The sequence below is a fragment of the Enhydra lutris genome, unplaced genomic scaffold (assembly GCF_002288905.1).
Source record: "Enhydra lutris kenyoni isolate GAN:26980312 unplaced genomic scaffold, ASM228890v2 scaffoldscaffold36, whole genome shotgun sequence".
NCBI lineage: Eukaryota > Metazoa > Chordata > Mammalia > Carnivora > Mustelidae > Enhydra > Enhydra lutris.
This window is the reverse complement of record NW_019154120.1, coordinates 8,976,279-8,994,643: the sequence shown is the minus strand read 5'-3', so window position 1 is coordinate 8,994,643 and position 18,365 is coordinate 8,976,279. Positions and strand designations below refer to the sequence as shown.

Genomic DNA, 18,365 nt, shown 5'->3' with positions numbered 1-18,365 from the left:
TAAATTAATTTCAATTATTTTAAATAAAGATGCCAGTGAAATTGCTTCATTAAAACAAAATTGCAAATATTTTTTAAAAAGTATTTTTATATCTCCAGTAAATTATTTCTTAAATTACTTTGTGGAGTCCTTGGCATTCTCTTTCATATCAAAGGATTCTTTATTCATATATAGTCAGAATATGAAGTTGGATAAAAGCCATGTTAAAATTAGATATATTTATATATCCTCCTATTTAAGAAAACAATATGAATAAGAGAATGAGAGAAATAAATGAAAAATACAGGAGAAAGCAGGCAGAAAGTCAAATATTTTGATACCAGCAAAGCCAAATTAAATATGTTTAACTTACTCTAATGCTAATTGTTAGAATAACAAATTAAACCAAGTTTTATTCAATATTTGTAATTTTTAATAAGCTAGAAAAGTTTTCCTGTGATTACAATGGCCGTATACAAGTATAAAAATAAGGAAAATAGAAAATCAAATATTGAATGTGTTCCTACAATTATTTTTAAATTTTAAGTCTATTTTATTTTTAATTCTTTATTTAGAATGCGCTCATCTTTGGAAAAAGAAATAGAACGACTGGAGTCAGCTTTGTCTGTATGGAAATGGAAATATGAAGAACTGAAAGAATCAAAGCCAAAAAATCTGAAAGAGGTATGGAGGCGCACAATGTCAGGGGAAAATGAAACTGACTGTTGTCTTGTTTGGATGTGTTACCTAGTGGGCGGAAAGCTCCATAGACGAGGAAAAGTTAAAAAATTGAATTTCCTCCATAAAAGGGATATTTTCACTCCCATGTCCATGTGAACTCAGTCAAACTCAACCCATAAGGAATCTTTTTCTAAAGAACACATATTTTGAATGATCAGTGTGACACCATTAACTATCCATTCCAGGCACGTTTAAAGGGACTGCTAAGGAGGTCATTATATCATAGCACTTGCAGTAAACAATTTTATCTTTCATGTAGCAGTCTGAAAATATCAATATATCTCAAGTGCACCTAGGTTCTTTTCATATTGTCTTTATGGGTTCCTCAGGATCAGGCACTTGCCTTTATAATTTTCCTTTGCATTTTCATCGCTAAAATGCTGTCTGAACCTTTCCCATGTCAATGATTTATTAATATTCATTGTTAAAACAATATTAATTGCCCATCTTGTGTATACCAAAGCATCGTTCCAGGTAAGCAGGTGGGGTAGAGTAATGAGCAAAGAAAAGAAAAATCCTGACAAAATGATGACAAGCCAAATGCTTCAAATGAGTCTTCATTTATTTGGGTGTGTATATCTGTGTGTTTATATTAATTATATATTATACATTATATATTATATGTATATACACACATGTATATCTATGTATACAAAGCATGTATATGCTGACCAGCTGTCTAGAGAAGGTGAGTATCTAAATTCTGTATGTAATTGTGCCTCAGAAACATTATTCCATCTGTTGTTAAAAAAAAGTGGTAAGCCATATTTCTCTTGGTGAAATCCCATCTTAATGTTGCTTCAGGTTTGTTTCCATCAAGTGGTGAAGTTTAGAGTCATTAAGTTTGCTGAAATCACATGAGGAACCTTAGTTGCCAGCATACGCCTGCCTTCCGAGTCACTCGCAGGCGTCCTGACGTCCGTGGAGGACGGTGATGGTCACACACCGGCTCTGTTAACACAGTGGACCCCTGAGATTTCAAATGAGGGAGAGCTTTTCCTAATACTATTAAGCAAATATCTCCTGCTTAAAAATCATTTATTAACGAAAAGTAATCTCAGTGAGAGCCACAGACCGTTAGTTTGAGAACATCTCTCAATGAGGGGTAAATGGAACAAGTAAAGCTAACCAGCCACATCAGGTTTACCTCTCCTTTGTAGATTCGTGTTAGATTGTCAGAGTTGTTTTGTTTCTAGCTCAAGCTTTAGGTATGTACATACAGTGAATGTGTGTGGACACATACCCTGCGTTTATGTATGGATTCATGGACCATAGGATTCAGACACCTAACTGAACTGATGTGAACAGGGACAGTAAATTATTGTTATACAGGAAAAATAGCTCAGAATACAAAAATCATTTATATTTAGAGCGTATGTGTATTTGCCCTTATAATATATTGGGCTCTAAATTTGAGAAAGCTAGTATTGATGATAGAATGGGTTTTAATTATAATTTTAAAATAAATGTGCATTTACTATCTTTTGCCACTAGTGGGCAGTGCAGACTTGATAACATTAGTTTCTTAATGCTTTTTATTCAAGCAATTAACATTTATGTAGCAACTGTTTTTGAAAAGGGGCATGATTTTGAGTTGGTTTACAAAAGGATATGTATATTTTAAAATGTTTAATGCTTTATATTCAGAGATGACATTTTGGACATTAAGTGGGAACAGGTCTACTTTAACAAAGCTTTATAGATGAGAAAAAATAAAACCAATGTATTTTATTTTACAGTATAAAATGGGCTTACATTTTAATGTAAAAAACCCATATAATTACAATTTAATGTAAAAAACCCATACAGAAATATATATTAGTACATATGTAATCCTTTTACTAGATAAAATTATAGGGATTTTGGAACAGGGAAAACCTCAACATTGTCGTGAGAAACTTGTTCAACTATTTAAACTTTGAGCACATGTTTCAGTTCAGTGAACTACAAATTTGAACATTGAGTGGAAGTGACAATGAATAAAAAAAAGTTTTACAGTAGATGATGTAAAGTTCATTTTAACAGAGATAAAGAAAAACGTTGTTTGAATTATTTATATGAGATTACTTTTTAAAATCTCTCTACTCCCTAAACCTGGAAGCCTTTTTGAAGAGATGTGGTATGCACATATGTTTAAATTATTTTAAAAAATATTGTGGAATATTTAAAAATATTTAAAAACTGAATAAAAATATGTTGTCACATAATTTTTATGTATGCTTTGTTTAATTGTTTTATAATAGATTAGAACAAGAAGAATTTTATGGTACATTTAGAAATGGTGTTGCAGAGTAATCATTAGTGTAAAATATTCAAAGTTTCTGTTCAGTTGAATGGCAGTCTAGAAATGTGTCATGATATATACTTCATGTGAATACTTTGGGACTTCACGTAAATACTCCTTTTTACTCCAGTCCTCAAAAATTATGGTAAATGACCTTCATTTTATGTAATTCTTCATCTATAAAAAGCTCTTGAATACAAGTGTAATTCTGTTTCAGACACCTGAAACTGTTACAAGCAAATGCACGCCTGGCTAGGAACTGCTGATACAAAGATTAGCAATTTTTAGAGATGGAAACCCATGTGCCTAATAGACCAGGGTTTTTAAAAATGTATTTGAAAATCTGGCTTCTTTAGAGGGAAATCATTCTTAAATCACTGACATTTAGTGAAGAGTAAATATGAGAACTTAATTGTAAAATCTAATACGTATTTAAAATGCAACCAAGACAATGAGTGGTAGAAATGATTATATTCCACATGCTGTTCCCGTGCTGAATTTAATACTTATTCAGCTTTTCCTTTGCACATCTGTAAGTATTGATTTGGAACTAGATGATGAATTCCAATTTTTTGAAATGGTCATTTTCATGAAATCTCATGATTTAGAGAATCAAATATTCATGGAAGTAATATTTATTACAAACAATTATGGTACTTTTGCTTTAACAATAAATGACTCTGATTCTTTCCATAATGGAAGAGATCTTACCATATGTGGAGAATACTGCTAACATTTTAAAATTGGTCTCAAACTGAAAAATGAAGTATAATTTGTCTTTGACAATTTTGTACTTTTACTGTTTTTTTAAGGATTTTTATCGAGGAGTCTTCTCTCTTTTTGTGATAATAACAATGTTTCTAGTAATTTATAATTTACAATGTTCTTTTATAAATATTTATGTTAAATACTTACAGACACAGGCTTTGTGGGACTATATATGGCAGTAAGGGCTGTCAATAAAGCCTTCTCTGAAATACTTCAAAACATCTTTCTGATTTGGGGGAAATAGAAGGTTAGAATTAGGATTATATGTAGCTAAATTCTACACTAACACCATTAATTTTTCAGAAATAAGATTTTTTCTAAATTTTTGTTTTTTAAATTTTTTACTTGAAGTTTGGTTGAAAATATATTCACTTCTTAAAAGATTATGCCAGTGGACACTTAGGTTGCTTCCATAATTTGGTGATTGTAAATAATGCTGCAAGAGATGTAAGGCTGTATATATCTTTGTGAATTAGTATTTCATTTTGGGGGGATAAATATCCAGTAGTGTAATTATTGTGTCATACAGTATTTTTATTTTTAATTTTTTGGGGGGAAACTCCATACTGTTTTCCACAGTGGCTGTGCCAAATTACATTTCCACCAACAGTGCACGAGGGTTCCTTTTCCCCCACATCCTTGCCAACTCTTGTTATTTCTTGTCTTTTTTATTTTAACCATTCTTACAGGTGTGAGGTGTATCTCATTGTGGCTTTGATTTGCACTTCCCTGGTGATGAGTGATACAGAGCATCATTTCATGTGTCCGTTGGCCATCTATACGTCGTCTTTGGAGAAATGTCTTTTTATGTTTTCTGACCATTTTTAATTGGATTATTTGGGGGTTTTTTTGGTGTTGATTGTATGAATTCTTTATTTTGGATAGTAAGTCTTTATCAGATATGTTGTTTGCAAATATCTTTTCCCATTCAGGAGGTTGTCTTTTAGTTTTGTTGATTGTTTCCTTTGCTGTGCAGAAGCTTTTTATTTTGATGTAGTCCCAATAGTTTATTTTTGCTTTTCTTTCCCTTGCCAATATGGAAGCTATTCTGCACGCATAAGGAAAATGTCCTCAATGATACTTATTTGAAATAGGTGGATGGTGGAGTGTTAGTACTGCCGTGAGCTCAAAACTTATTTGAAAATTGTCTGATTTTGATATTTTTGTGACTTAAAGAAATTGCTCCATAGAAATGACCAAAATCGTTAATATATCTTATGAATTCTAACTCTAAACTGTAGCTCCTATTATTGCTTTCCATCTCTGCCACTTTTCCAGTCATAACCATCACATCAGCTTTGCTCCCTCCTACCGGGTCTCTTATCCATCACTGTTGACCTTTTTATTTTTCCATCCAGCAACCAGAGTGATATTTCTAAAAACAAAAACTGGATCGTATTACAACCTTGTTTCAAACATTTCAGTGACTTCTCTTTTACTTAGAGTGTAGCTGCCTTCCAAGTGATTGGAAGTCTAAGGAAATCTAATTCCACCTGATTAAACCACCAGGTGTTGACGATTCAAAGGATGTCGATAATGATATCACTCTTTTCTATCCTCAGCTGCTCTAATAAGCAGTGCCTCAAATTTCAGTAGATAGGACCCAATAGAGGATAATTTTTGACTCACATATACCCCCTACACGTGTTTGGAGGGTAGCCTTCTCTTTCTGTGCAGTGACTCTGTGCCCTGGGCTCTCAGAGGTCATGCAGCTGACACTCTGCACCTGGTCAAGATTAGAAAGAAAGAGAATGGGAATCATGTGGGGATGCTTTGTGCTCTAGGGTTGGGGGTGATGTACCTTATTTCCACTTATAACCCACAGGCAAGAATCCATTTGCATAGTGACACCTAATTGTAAGGAATGTTGGGAAATGTATTCAAGCTATATACTTAAAAAGAAAGAGAAAATGAATTTTGTAACCATCTAACCAGTTTCTGCTGCAGGAATCAATATATTACATAATTAGTAACATTAACTGATAAATATGTTATTAATAAATATATTTAATATATTGCCTTAATTGTTACTGATAAGACTTATATTTAAGGAAAAGTGAGCTTCCTAATCCTAAAATCCATATTAAAAAGCTTGACTTATATCCCCACAGATGAACTGGACTGGTGAAAGCCGTTTTTTATGTGAGACCCTTTCACTCTTCATCCTTTGTGTTTGAGAAGGATTGTGGAAGGTGTATTTCTTGCAGATCTCTCTTACCCAAAGAATGGGAGAGGAAGGAGTAGAGCTACAGGTGACCAGTTTTTCCTTTAAATTCACCAGTGAAATAACTTCTCCTCCTCCTGGGAACAAAAGAATAACAGATGGAGGGACACGTGGAGTTGCAGGCCAATAGCTCGCCGTCCACAGGGATGGATACTTTAAGCAGATATAGAAGCTCCCCTCCCTTTTTCTATTTACTGTAGTCTACATGATTTCATTTCATTTTATTTTTTGAAATCAGCTGGTGGATATGGGTTCCTGTGCTGGCTGGGGTGATCGATCCTGCGTACCAGGGGAAATTTGGACTGGCACTCCCCCATGGAGCTGAGGAAGGTCGTGTCAGGAATGCAGGAGGTCCCTCGGGGAGTCTTAGTATTACCCTGTGATGGTGGTTGATGGAAAACGACAACAATCCAATGCATGCAGCATTTCTAATGGCCCTGAGACCTCAGCAGTGAAGGTTTGGGTCATCCTACCAGGTGATGAGTCATGACCATCTAGGTGCTCGCTGAAGACAACGGGAACACAGAATGAACGGTTGAAGGAGCTACAACCAGGTGACCAGTGAGAGAAGTGAGGACTGGAAGTGTCATGAGTGTTTGTTCCTTATTTTGTTTTGAGTGTGCCTGTCTCTCTCCCTATCCCTCTGCCTGCCAGCTGTAGCAACCAACGATGCTTATCTTTTCGTATCTTCTTCTTTCCTCTCTGAGTCCCTATCGTTAACATAAGATGCATTGCTTTTATGTCAGTATTTAAGCATTATTAATTTAACTTCAGAGTATTTAACTTAAGGATATCAGAAGAGTAAACATTACCCAAGGACTTTACTGCCTCTTCTGGGGAAGAATTAGTACATTTTCAGTTCTAGGCAGAAAAGTTTTATCATGTTAGATAGAATTAAGACCTTGTTTTTGTCTTAATGAGAAGACTAAGTGTGGTTTTAAAAGATGCATATGGATGCCAGATTGACACATTGTGTACTTGGGATGGTTAATTCCATCTCCTCCTGCCCCAAACATCACCACACCTGGTTCTTGGGCTCTCAGACTTGGACTGGGAATTATAACTTTGGCTCCCAATTCTCAGGTCTTTGGGCTTGGGCTAGAATTTACTTTACTGGCTCTCTTGGTTTTGCAGGGTACAGACTGCAGATCCTGGAACCTCTTGGTCTCCGTAATTACATGAGTCAGTTCCTATAATAACTGTATCTCTTTCTCTGTGTCTTATCTCTCTGTGTGTGTGTGTGTGTGTGTGTGTGTGTGTGTGTTTATATTTATACTCTTTATATTTATATTTATATTCTTTTTCTTTGGAGAACCTTCACTGGTACCTTTTGGTCCATGCTGTTTTCTCGGTCTAGAACAGTCACACAAAATGCTTTTGCCTCCTCCTGGCCAGTCACATCTTATCATTAACCTCAGTTCACATATGCTTTATAAAGAGGAATGGTTTCAGTCCACAAAATGCTTCCTTTACTATTTCACTTCAAAGAAATATACAAGATTTTAAAAGACCATCTCTAAACGTGTAGTTATTTTTGTGTTTCCTTTCAAACTGTCAGCTTCATGATAATATATGTCACGTCTGTTTTATTCATCTTCCTCTAGGCAGTGCTGAACAAATGGTATTATAATTTGTGGTGACCAACCCTTTTATTCTCTGGCTCCATATGCTTATATTTCTGAATGACCACTGCAGCTATAGTGTAAGGAGGGTAGTGGAAATCCTAGACTTGTCTTTTATTGGCCTGATGAGGCTACTGTTCTACTTTACTGAGGAGTTTAGATTTTCCAGGGCATTGGAGTGAACCTTCACCCCTAACAGCCTATCTGTCATGAAAATCTCTTCAGTTTGTTCTTTGCAAGGCATAAATTAGCTTATCAGGCCAAGGAATGAGGCTGATAAAATACCGTGTTAGAATTCTATAAATGTATAAGAACAATGAAGCATTATGGGACACGAGTTTGCCAATATAAGTGCCTTCAAGATCTTTTTAAACAAAACTAATTAAGAATAATATAAGCACTAAATTACATAAGTCAGAATTAATAGAACTACTAGTGGATAATTTATAGACATTGCCAAGGTAATGCTCAGAACACTGTGATGACTTACTTAACTCAAAGGCTATTATAAGAATTATAAAAGAAAATTAGGCTATTCAGAAACCACTTTGCTTGTAGATATAAAGATATAGATGGTATAGATATACCTGAAGCTAGATATAAAGAAAAAGGTTGAAATCAGATGTTTTAACATCTATTTAAGTTAAACGATGCCATTTTAAAAATTAAAACCTAACACAAAGGAATCCATTGATATTTAATTATAGAAACTAATAGTTTGAGAAAAATGATAAAAGTACGTCAAAAAGAAAAAAAACTGACCCTCCTGCAACTAAGAGATAACTCCACCTGCCTGATTGTCTTCCAGCTAGTATATCAGTTTTTTCTTGATTTCAAACTTGAACTGAAACATCAGCTCTTCCTGGATCTCAAGCCTGTGCAACTCAGACTGGACCTCTACCAAGGGCTACTCTGGTTCTTAGGTCTTTAACTTGGCCTGGAACTTTCACCACTGGCTCTTCTTGGTCTCATCAGCTTGCCAACTGCAGAGATTGGGGACTTGTCAGCCTCCATAAATCATGTGAGCCAGTTCCTTATGATAAGTATCTTTATGGGAAAAAGTAAAATTTAAAAATATACGGAAAGATTACAATGTAATATAAATCAAAATAAGGATGACATATATCTTCTATTTGTCTGTCTGTCTGATGAACCCCGACTAATACACCAGCTTTACTGAAAAACCTGCAGCTTAACCAGATCTATTCATTGCAAGTCCTGGTTTCTTTCCATCTGATGATCTGATACATGCAACTGAAAAAGTTACACGTATTCCTAGTTGGTAATATAAATTATGAAATGGAATGTATACTTTACTTTCCTTATTTTTCATAATGACTGGTAGATTGAAATAGAAGTAATTTCTTTATGTATTGTAGAAAAAATACTGTACTAAAAGAAAGATACTTGTTACTTGGTGATTTAGTGTTTTGAACTACATACACTACTTTCAGATCTTCAGAGGAGAACAAACATGGTTCCTTCTCTGCAAAAGCCACTATACAGACAAGCTGAAGAAGTTTCAGTCCCATGTCCCTGACATGGACCCCTTCCTGGACCTCGGCAGCCATACTAGCAAGACATATTTGCAAAAGATACGTAATTTGCAAAAATAAGATAATTGATACACACTTGTTTAAATCTCTCCCTCTTTCCACTTTGAATTTTCCCCCAACACTCTTGTCCTCTTCTGTCTTGGACATGAAGTAGCCACAGAAATATTTGGGGTCTTACCAAGTTGAAATTGAATCGAGGATACACAAAGTCTCTATCCAGTGGAATATATTTTTGGAAGTGTTTGTCTTGTATACCTAGTCAGTATGGAAGTTCTCTCCTCTCAGGAACATACTTCGTCGATACTTTTAAGTGAAAAAATCATAGAAAAGATAATTTTTAGGATACCTATGTTTGTGGGGCGCAATTTTCAAAAAGTAAATATTCCCAACAGCAAATAGGCTTGTGTGTTATCTTGTGAGCTTATTTGTCCAAATCTAATTCACAAAAAACTGACCAGCTAGTCTGGAAGAAAGACTAAACCCTCTCTATTAAAAATGATGTTACATAGTCACTGTCATAATAGAGGTTGATGACAGTCAAAAGGCTAGGAAAAATTTTTAGTTGTTACTCAGTAGTTATTCCTAGAACTTTATATGATTTTTCAGGATTTTGTGATCTATTACAGTGTATGTCGGCTTTCCAAATATTGTGAATGTTGTTTCCTCATTCGAAATAACTATTTATTTTCATTCCTAATTGTGCTTTGTCCCCACTTGTTTAAAAAAAAAAAAAATCAGCCTCTATAAAACCTGAATTTACTCATGTTCCTCTGCTTTCCTTAGCTCAACCTACAAAATTTCAGCAGATGCTTTTTTCTGCATAGTGTGATTTTTCTGGTGTCCTTGCTGTTATTTTATTACTTTTTACAAGTGCCTGCTTGCTTTTTATCTCTTCACCTAGACAATAATCACCTTCAGGGCTGGCTGAGACACCTTCCATTACCTGAGTCCGACTCAGTGCGAAGTGGTCAAAAGACACTTGCAATGGACTTAATAAGGGTAGGTAAATGTTTTAGGTCAAGGAAAGGAGAGTTGCAGGAGGATTCCAACCCCTTGCTTTTGGTCTATTTTCCATTGTTCTGGCTCCACACACCCCCCCCCAACTGTATAGATGGCTTTTGGTGATTCTACATATAGCCTTGGTTATACAAAAAGACATTAAGTCCCAAAGAAGAAAAGTGGATTGTCCGCTATTTGGTCATGGGAAGGATTTGCACAGGTCAGGCTCCTAGCTCCGAAGATTTCAAAAATGCCATATGTTAGGGGAGAGGAGGAATGCATTAACCACCTTCAAGTCACCAAATTGGTGGAAAATTATATAAGATGGAATATTTCCAAGAGTAACTTATTTGCATAAAAAGTAAAGAGCATTGTATGCATTTTAGACTTAAGTCATAAGTTTAAGTTCTCTTTTAATATTCACAGAGTTTGGGAAGTATCTAATTCACCCCCCCATCTCATTGTTAAGTAATGAAATACACAGAGCAAGGAGTGGGTAGGCTTTTTTTTGTTTTGTTTTAATGTATCCATGATAGACTTTTTTTTTTTTAAGATTTTATTTATTTATTTGACATACAGAGATCACAAGTAGGCAAAGAGGCAGGCAGAGAGAGAGGAAGGGAAGCAGGCTCCCTGCTGAGCAGAAAGCCCAACGCGGGGCTCGATCCCAGGACCCTGGGATCATGACCTGGGCGGAAGGCAGAGGCCTTAACCCACTGAGCCACCCAGGTGCCCCGTGGGTAGGTTTTTTAATTCTTCCTCAGATAGGGATGCCAATGAGACAAATTAAGAGGTGAAAGCTCATTTTGTGCTTCAGGTAGTTTCATTAAGAGCGCTCCTAACAAAAGTTCTTTGTGATTTAAAATTAAAGGAGATGGCATAATTGCTGTGATTCTTTCAATGAAGCAATCTTTGCTCTTTACATATTTTTAACAGCTTTATGGCGATATAATTCACGGGCTGTACAACTCATCCACTTAGAGCACAGTTCAGCGGCGACTGTATTCACAAACTTGTGTTGCCATCACCACAATCAGGTTTAAAATATTTCATCAGTCCGGAAAGAAACCTCAGTCCATTGACATGGCCTCCCAGCACCACGGTTGAGGTAATGACTAATCCAATCGAACACTGTAGAATTGACAATTCTGGACATTTCCCATAAATGGAATTTTGACTGGCTTCTTCCACTTTATGTTGGTTTTTTAATGTGTTTCTGTATTCTGCTACCTCAGCCACTATTCCTGCCACAACTCAATAAAGACATAAACATTATGCTGATCTTTTTTTTTATGGAAACCTCATTTTAAAAAAAATTAAAGGTCTAATTATCCAAAATACACAGAGAACTCTTAAAACCCAACAGTAAGAACACAAGTAACCTGATTTAAAAATGGGCCAAGAACGTAGACACCTCACTAAAGAAGATACACATATGGCAAATAGACATATGGAGAGATGCTCCACATACTATATCATGAGGAAAATGAAAATTAAAACAAGAATGAGATTCCACTGCACACCTGTGAGAATGGCCAATATCTAGAAGACTGACAACACCAAATGCAGCCCAGGATGTGGAGCCACAGGAACTCTCATTCATGGTAGGAAAGCAGAATGGTGGCCCTAGTTAGCAATGTGTGCTGCATACTTACAAGTTGCTATAAGAATAGAGCTTTAAGGGGCGCCTGGGTGGCTCAGTGGGTTAAAGCCTCTGCCTTTGGCTCAGGTCATGGTCCCAGGGTCCTGGGATCGAGCCCCACATCGGACTCTCTGCTCAGCAGGGAGCCTGCTTCCTCCTCTCTCTCTCTGCCTGCCTCTCTGCCTACTTGTGATCTCTGTCAAATAAATAAATAAAATTAAAAAAAAAAAAGAATAGAGCTTTAAGATTTTCACAAGGATAACAACAGCAACGTGATAATCGTATGAGGTGAAGGGTGTCTTAACTAACTTACATTGTGGTAAACATTTCACAGTGTAGGTGTATCAAATCATCACATTGTATACCTTAAACTTATACAGTGTTGTAATTCAATTGTGTCTAAGCTGGACATTTTTCTAAAAAGATCTTTACAGGAGCCTAGGGGGCCCAGTCAGTTAAGTGTCTGACACTTGGGTTTGGTTCAGGTCGTGATCTCAGGGTCATGAGATCAAGTTGTGCATCAGGCTTGCACTCAGTGTGGAGCCTGCTTAAGTTTCTCTCTCCCTCTGCCCTCTCCACCCTAGTTCTTGTCTCTCCTCTCGCTCCAATAAATCTTTTTTTTTTAAAGATATTTATTTATTTATTTATTTATTTATTTTAAAGATTTAATTTATTTATTTGACAGACAGAGATCACAAGTAGGCAGAGAGGCAGGCAGAGAGAGAGAGGAGGAAGCAGGCTCCCCGCTGAGCAGAGAGTCCGATGTGGGGCTCGATCCCAGGACCCTGGGATCATGACCTGAGCTGAAGGCAGAGGCTTTAACCCACTGAGCCACCCAGGCACCCCCTTTTTAAAGATTTTTAAAAGACATTTGATAGTTGTAAATGATGGGGGAGAAAAAGACTTTTTTTTCACTACTGGCTTTGAATTTGATTTTGATATGTGTTGAGATAATCTTTATATATCTTTGCCCTTGAGTTTGTGGAATTTCTTGAATCTGTATATCTAGGTTTTTTTTTTTTAATTTGGAAACTTTTTGATCATTATATTTTAAAAATATTTGTCCCCAACCCTTTCTCAGGGACTCCAATTACATCCAGCCACTTGAAGTTGTCTTGGAGCTTGCTAATTAGCACCCATTGTAGTGCTATTGTGGTGAGCTAATGGAAATATACCGGAGGGTTTTGAGAGAGGAAGTTTGGTTAGTGGGCTATATCCAGCACCTTGATTGTTCCTGAGTTTTCAGATGGTCTTCTCTATGATTAGGTTAGCAGAGTTTGCTAAATGGCACAATGGAAGTTAGGTCTCTACCCTCCCATAGATATTGGGCAAAGAGTGCTACCTCCTTCATGGGTACATTTCAAAGAGATGGTTCCCAGCCCTTAGAGAAAGACATGCCTGGGTCATAAAGCTGGCAGAAGGCTGGGAGAAGGTTTATACTTCAAAGAGGTTGAGAAGGAATTTATAGTTGCTGGGTGTTGTTTTCAAAAGAAACATGAAGAAAATGAAAATTAAAGAGCATGTTATCACAAATAAACCTGTCTAGATTTTAACCAAGCTGAGGGGAACATTAAGGCCTTATTGGTCATTTTTAATTCTATCATTTTTATTCTTTCTGAGCAAGTTTCAATTGATTGATTTTGCTACTCGTTATGGGTCATGTGTTTGTATTTGTTTGCATGACATGTAATTTTTGATTGGACTCCTGTTATTAGGAATTTTATCTTGTTGAATGGGTGGTGAATATTTATATATTTAAAAAAATATTTTTGAGCTTTTTTTCTGTGACCTAGTTCTGTTACTTGGAGACATTTTTATCTTTTTTTGCCGTGAAGCTTTTAAGCCTGGTTAGGTGGGAGCAGAGTAGCATTTAGTCTATGGTTATTTTTCCTACTGAGTCCAGAGGCAAAACCATTCTGAGTACTTCACCTAATGGGCCATGAATTGTGAGGTTTATCTCGAGCAGTTGGAATTAAGAATTCTTATTGCTGGTCTTTTATCAGTTGTAGGGATTATTTCTTTTCATCCTTTTGGGGGTAACTTTTCTCAAAGTTATGCTCAGGTCACCACCCTGGTGAGTACTTGGTAGACCTCCAGCGTTTTCCCTGTGCTCAGGATCCTTCTGGAACTCTTGCCCACACTAAGCTTTAGCCCTCCTCATTCCCAGCTTCACCTCAACTCAGGGAGACCACCGTGCTTTTCCTTCCTAATCTATGAGCTGAACATTCCCTCCAGGCAGTAAATGAGCAATGTGGGGGGCTATTTTTCTTTGTTTTCCATGTCTCCAGAATTGCCTGATAATCAGTGTTTTTATAACAGTTGTTTGCTCTATTTTTCTTGCTATTTTAATAGTTTCAGGTTGCCAGATTTGGTTTCTGCTACTCCATCCTGATCTGTAGTCACTATTGTTTTGACCATATATTAGAAGTATGGTTTTCCATCCTGTTTCCCTTACATGTGGCTTTTGGAAAAAGGCGGTTAGTTTTTAGTTAGAATGTGTTTTACATATGTTTTTGTGAATGTTTTGGTTAGTCATGATAACTTGTTTTTGTTTTTTATTTTTTCTTAAAGATTTATTTTTTATTTGACAGACAGAGATCACAAGTAGGCAGAGAGGCAGACGGCGGGTGGGGGGAAGCAGGCTTCCCGCTGAGCAGAGAGCCCAATGTGGGGCTTGATCCCAGGACCCTGGGATCATGACCTGAGCTGAAGGCAGAGGCTTTAACCCACTGAGCCACCCAGGCACCCCATGATAACTTGTTTTAAAATAATGTTTGTCTTAAATATATTTTCTTCTTTTCTGGATTAAAAAAGTACAGAAGTTATTACCTTATTTTAGGTAACATTTTATTTTTTTATATAATTTCTAACCTGTTTATCATTCTTCCTTTTGCTAATTTATCAAGGTATATAATTTTGATCTCTCACTTTCACATAATATTCACACTGGAAAATTATATAGAATAAACTCTAGCTTATCTTACTCCTTTTGTGAAAAGCAGAATAATTTGAGGCCTAAAAGTCTGGTTGTCCAAAGCCAGAGAAGAGCTTTAGTCAGACCAGATTTAGAACACAGTCTTCCTGATGTTTTTCTAGTAGTCTTTTGACTACTCTACTGTTGCTCTTTTATAAAAATGGTAGAAATTTTATTGGGAGTCTGTGACCAAGCAATACAACTTTTGTTGTTGTTGTGATTTAGTACCTGAAGTTGGATAAATCAGAAGTTAAGAGGGAAAAAAAGCAATATCTTTAGATTCAACATGGAATAAAGGAAAGTGATGATTTCTCTGTTCGTCATTGTGCAAAATAACTTCTTTCTATTGGTAAAACAAGTTTGTCTAAACATCTCTTGACAAACATCCACACAAAGAACTGTACCCTATTGTATTCTTATTAGTTTTTTTTTTATCTAAAATACATACTAGTTAACTTCTTGACAAAATACAAATTAAATTTCTCAGATGAACATTCTCTGCAAGTTATGATTAATCCTCCATTGACCGGTGTGATCCTTTTTGATAACCTTGTGGGTAAATCTGTTAAGAATAATAAATTATTCTTTGAGACTCTAATTGGCTTTCCCCTGGCCTTTGAGTGATTCTGTGGACAGAAATCAGCTATCAGTAAAATGTATAACCTTGGATTATTGAGGCAACTACCGAGCCTGCACTTGAATGCAGCTGGAAGTCAGGTAGTATAACAGTGGTATTCAGAATGCACACTTTCCACTGGACACAATAGAAATGTGTTATTTTTCATACTCCTGATTTCTAATCTTATGACTTGATTAACTCTTAGACAAACTACCATTCGTATTCATCTACACCCCCACAATCACATACACACGATAAAAGTCACCTGCTATAACATGTATATTATGTGGTTTCTATATGAAAATCTAATCATGTCTTTAATAGATACAGATTCTGAACCTGAATTACTAACAGAACAAAGACTGTAGATTAACAGATCCTATACTTTCAGATAAGCCAGAATTGGGTAGCTTTCCAAGTATGCTCATGCACAGGTATAAGAGATTTTACAAGCAGGGGGACCGTTATTTTTTAAGCTTTTTATAATAGAAAATATCAACTGTATACAAAAACAAATAATATACTATCATGAACCCTAATTTTTCCATCAGCTATATTTAATAATGATTGTCTCTTGGCTGATCATTTTTAACCATACCAAATCCATCCACATTACAGCCTTGGATTATTCTATCTGGGCCTATTTCTGTATGTATCTCAAAATGTAAGGACTATTATTAAACATAGAAATACCATTTTGAAACCTAAAATAATAACATTAATTTGCTAATATCAAATGTATGGTGATAAAATTTCCAATTTTCTAAGAAATACCAATTTTATTTTCACAAATAAAGCTTAGGCATTCTAATTGGATATCTTTTTTAAAATTTATCTTATTAACATATAATTATTATTTGCCCCAGGGGTACAGGTCTGTGACTCATCAGGCTTACACATTTCACAGCACTCACCATAGCACATACCCTCCCCTTGTCCATAACCCAGCCACTCTCTCCCTCCCCCCTCCACCCAGCAACCCTCAGTTTATTTTGTGAGATTAAGAGTCTCTTATAGTATGTGTCCCTCCCGATCCAATCTTGTTTCATTTTCTCCTTCCCTACCATCCACAATCCCCTGCCCTGCCTCTCAAATTTCTCATATCAGAGGGATCATATGATAATTGTCTTTCTCTGATTGACTTCTTTTTCTCTGATTGACTCGGCATAATACCGTCTAGAATAGAACAGAGCCACCCACTTGATTTGGGGTATATTCTGGTCTGTTAGAAGAAACTACATCCCAAAATCTTAAAGAAAGAAAAACATATATATACAAAAATAAGGATAAACATAAGGAAGGAATGGAATATGACTATAAAGATGAAATTTAAAAAGATTCTAAAAAAGGAACTGATAAGATAAGTTGGTTGGAAAAGAAAAAAGAAAGAAAGAAACGGGGAGAGAATGTGATCAGGCTGCAGACTTGAACAGAGCCATGCACTAGATTTAGGGTATATTTTGAAATTGTATCCCAAAATTTTAAAGAAAAAAAAATCCTGTATGTATACAAAAAAAAAGATAGCTACAATGAAGGGATATTATATGATTATAACAATGAAAATTCTAAAATATTTTTTTAAAAAAGATATTAAGATAGAATAGTTAAAATACCCTCTAGTTCCATCCACGTCATTGTAAATGGCAAGATTTCATTTATTTTGATGGCTGCATAGTATTCCATTGTATATATATACCACATCTTCGTCCATCTGTTGATGGACGTCTGGGTTCTTTCCATAGTTTGGCTATTGTGGACATTGCTGCTATAAACATTTGGGCACACATGCCCCTTCAGATCACTACATTTGTATCTTTAGGGTAAATACACAGTAGTATGAATCCTGGGACGTAGGGTAGCTCTATTTTCAACTTTCTGAGGAGCCTCCATGCTGCTTTCCAGAGTGGCTGCACCAGCTAGCATTCCCACCAACAGTGTAGGAGGGTTCCCCTTTCTCACATCCTCGCAAACATCTATCATTTCCTGACTTGTTAATTTTAGCTTTTCTGATTAGTGTGAGGTGGTATCTCACTGTGGGTTTGATTTTTTATTTCCCTGATGCTGAGTGATGTAGAGCACTTTTTCATATGTCTATTAGCCACCTGGATGTCTTTGCAGAAATGTCTGCTCCTGTCTTCTGCCCATTTCTTTTTTTTTTTTTTTTAGATTTTTATTTTATTTTATTTGACAGATAGAGATCACAAGTAGGCAGAGAGGCAGGCAGAGAGAGAGAGAGGAGGAAGCAGGCTCCCTGCCGAGCAGAGAGCCCGATGCGGGGCTCGATCCCAGAATCCTGGGAGCATGACCTGAGCCGAAGGCAGAGGCTTTAATCCACTGAGCCACCCAGGTGCCCCTGCCCATTTCTTGATTGGATTATTTGTTCTTTGGGTGTTGAATTTGATAAGTTCTTTATAGATTTTGGATACTAGCCCTTTATCTCCTATGTCATTTGCAAATATCTTCTCCCATTCTGTCAGTTGTCTTTTGGTTTTGTTGACTGTTTCTTTTGCTGTGCAAAAGCTTTTGATCTTGGTGAAGTCCTGGTAGTTCATTTTTGTGTTTGCTTCTCAAACATCACCTTTGGTGATGTTTCTAGGAAGAAGCTGCTGCGTCTGAGGTTAAAAACGTTGCTGCCTATGTTCTCAAGGATTTTGATGGATTCCTGTCTCACACTGAGGTCTTTCATCCATTTTGAGTCTATTTTTGTGTGTGGTGTAAGGAAATGGTCCAGTTTCATTCTTCTGCATGTGGCTGTCCAATTTTCCCAACACCATGTGTTGAAGAGATGTTCTTTTTGCCATTGGACATTCTTTCCTGCTTTGTCCAAGATTAGTTGACCGTAGAGTTGAGGGTCTATTTCTGGGCTCTGTATTCCATTCTATTGATCTTTGTGTCTGTTTTTGTGCCAGTACCATACAGTCTTGATGATTACAGCTTTGTAATAGAGCTTGAAGGCT

General features: G+C 36.2%; 1 protein-coding gene across 1 annotated transcript in view; it reads left to right on the top strand.

Annotated features, from left to right (window-relative positions):
- LOC111154290 (coiled-coil domain containing 102B) overlaps positions 1 to 18,365 on the top strand; it is a 139,410-nt gene that overhangs the window by 58,662 nt on the left and 62,383 nt on the right. Inside the window, exon 4 of the mRNA XM_022513795.1 lies at positions 555 to 663. Within this exon, the coding sequence (XP_022369503.1) occupies positions 555 to 663 (109 nt within the window). The remainder of the gene's footprint in view (positions 1 to 554; positions 664 to 18,365) is intronic.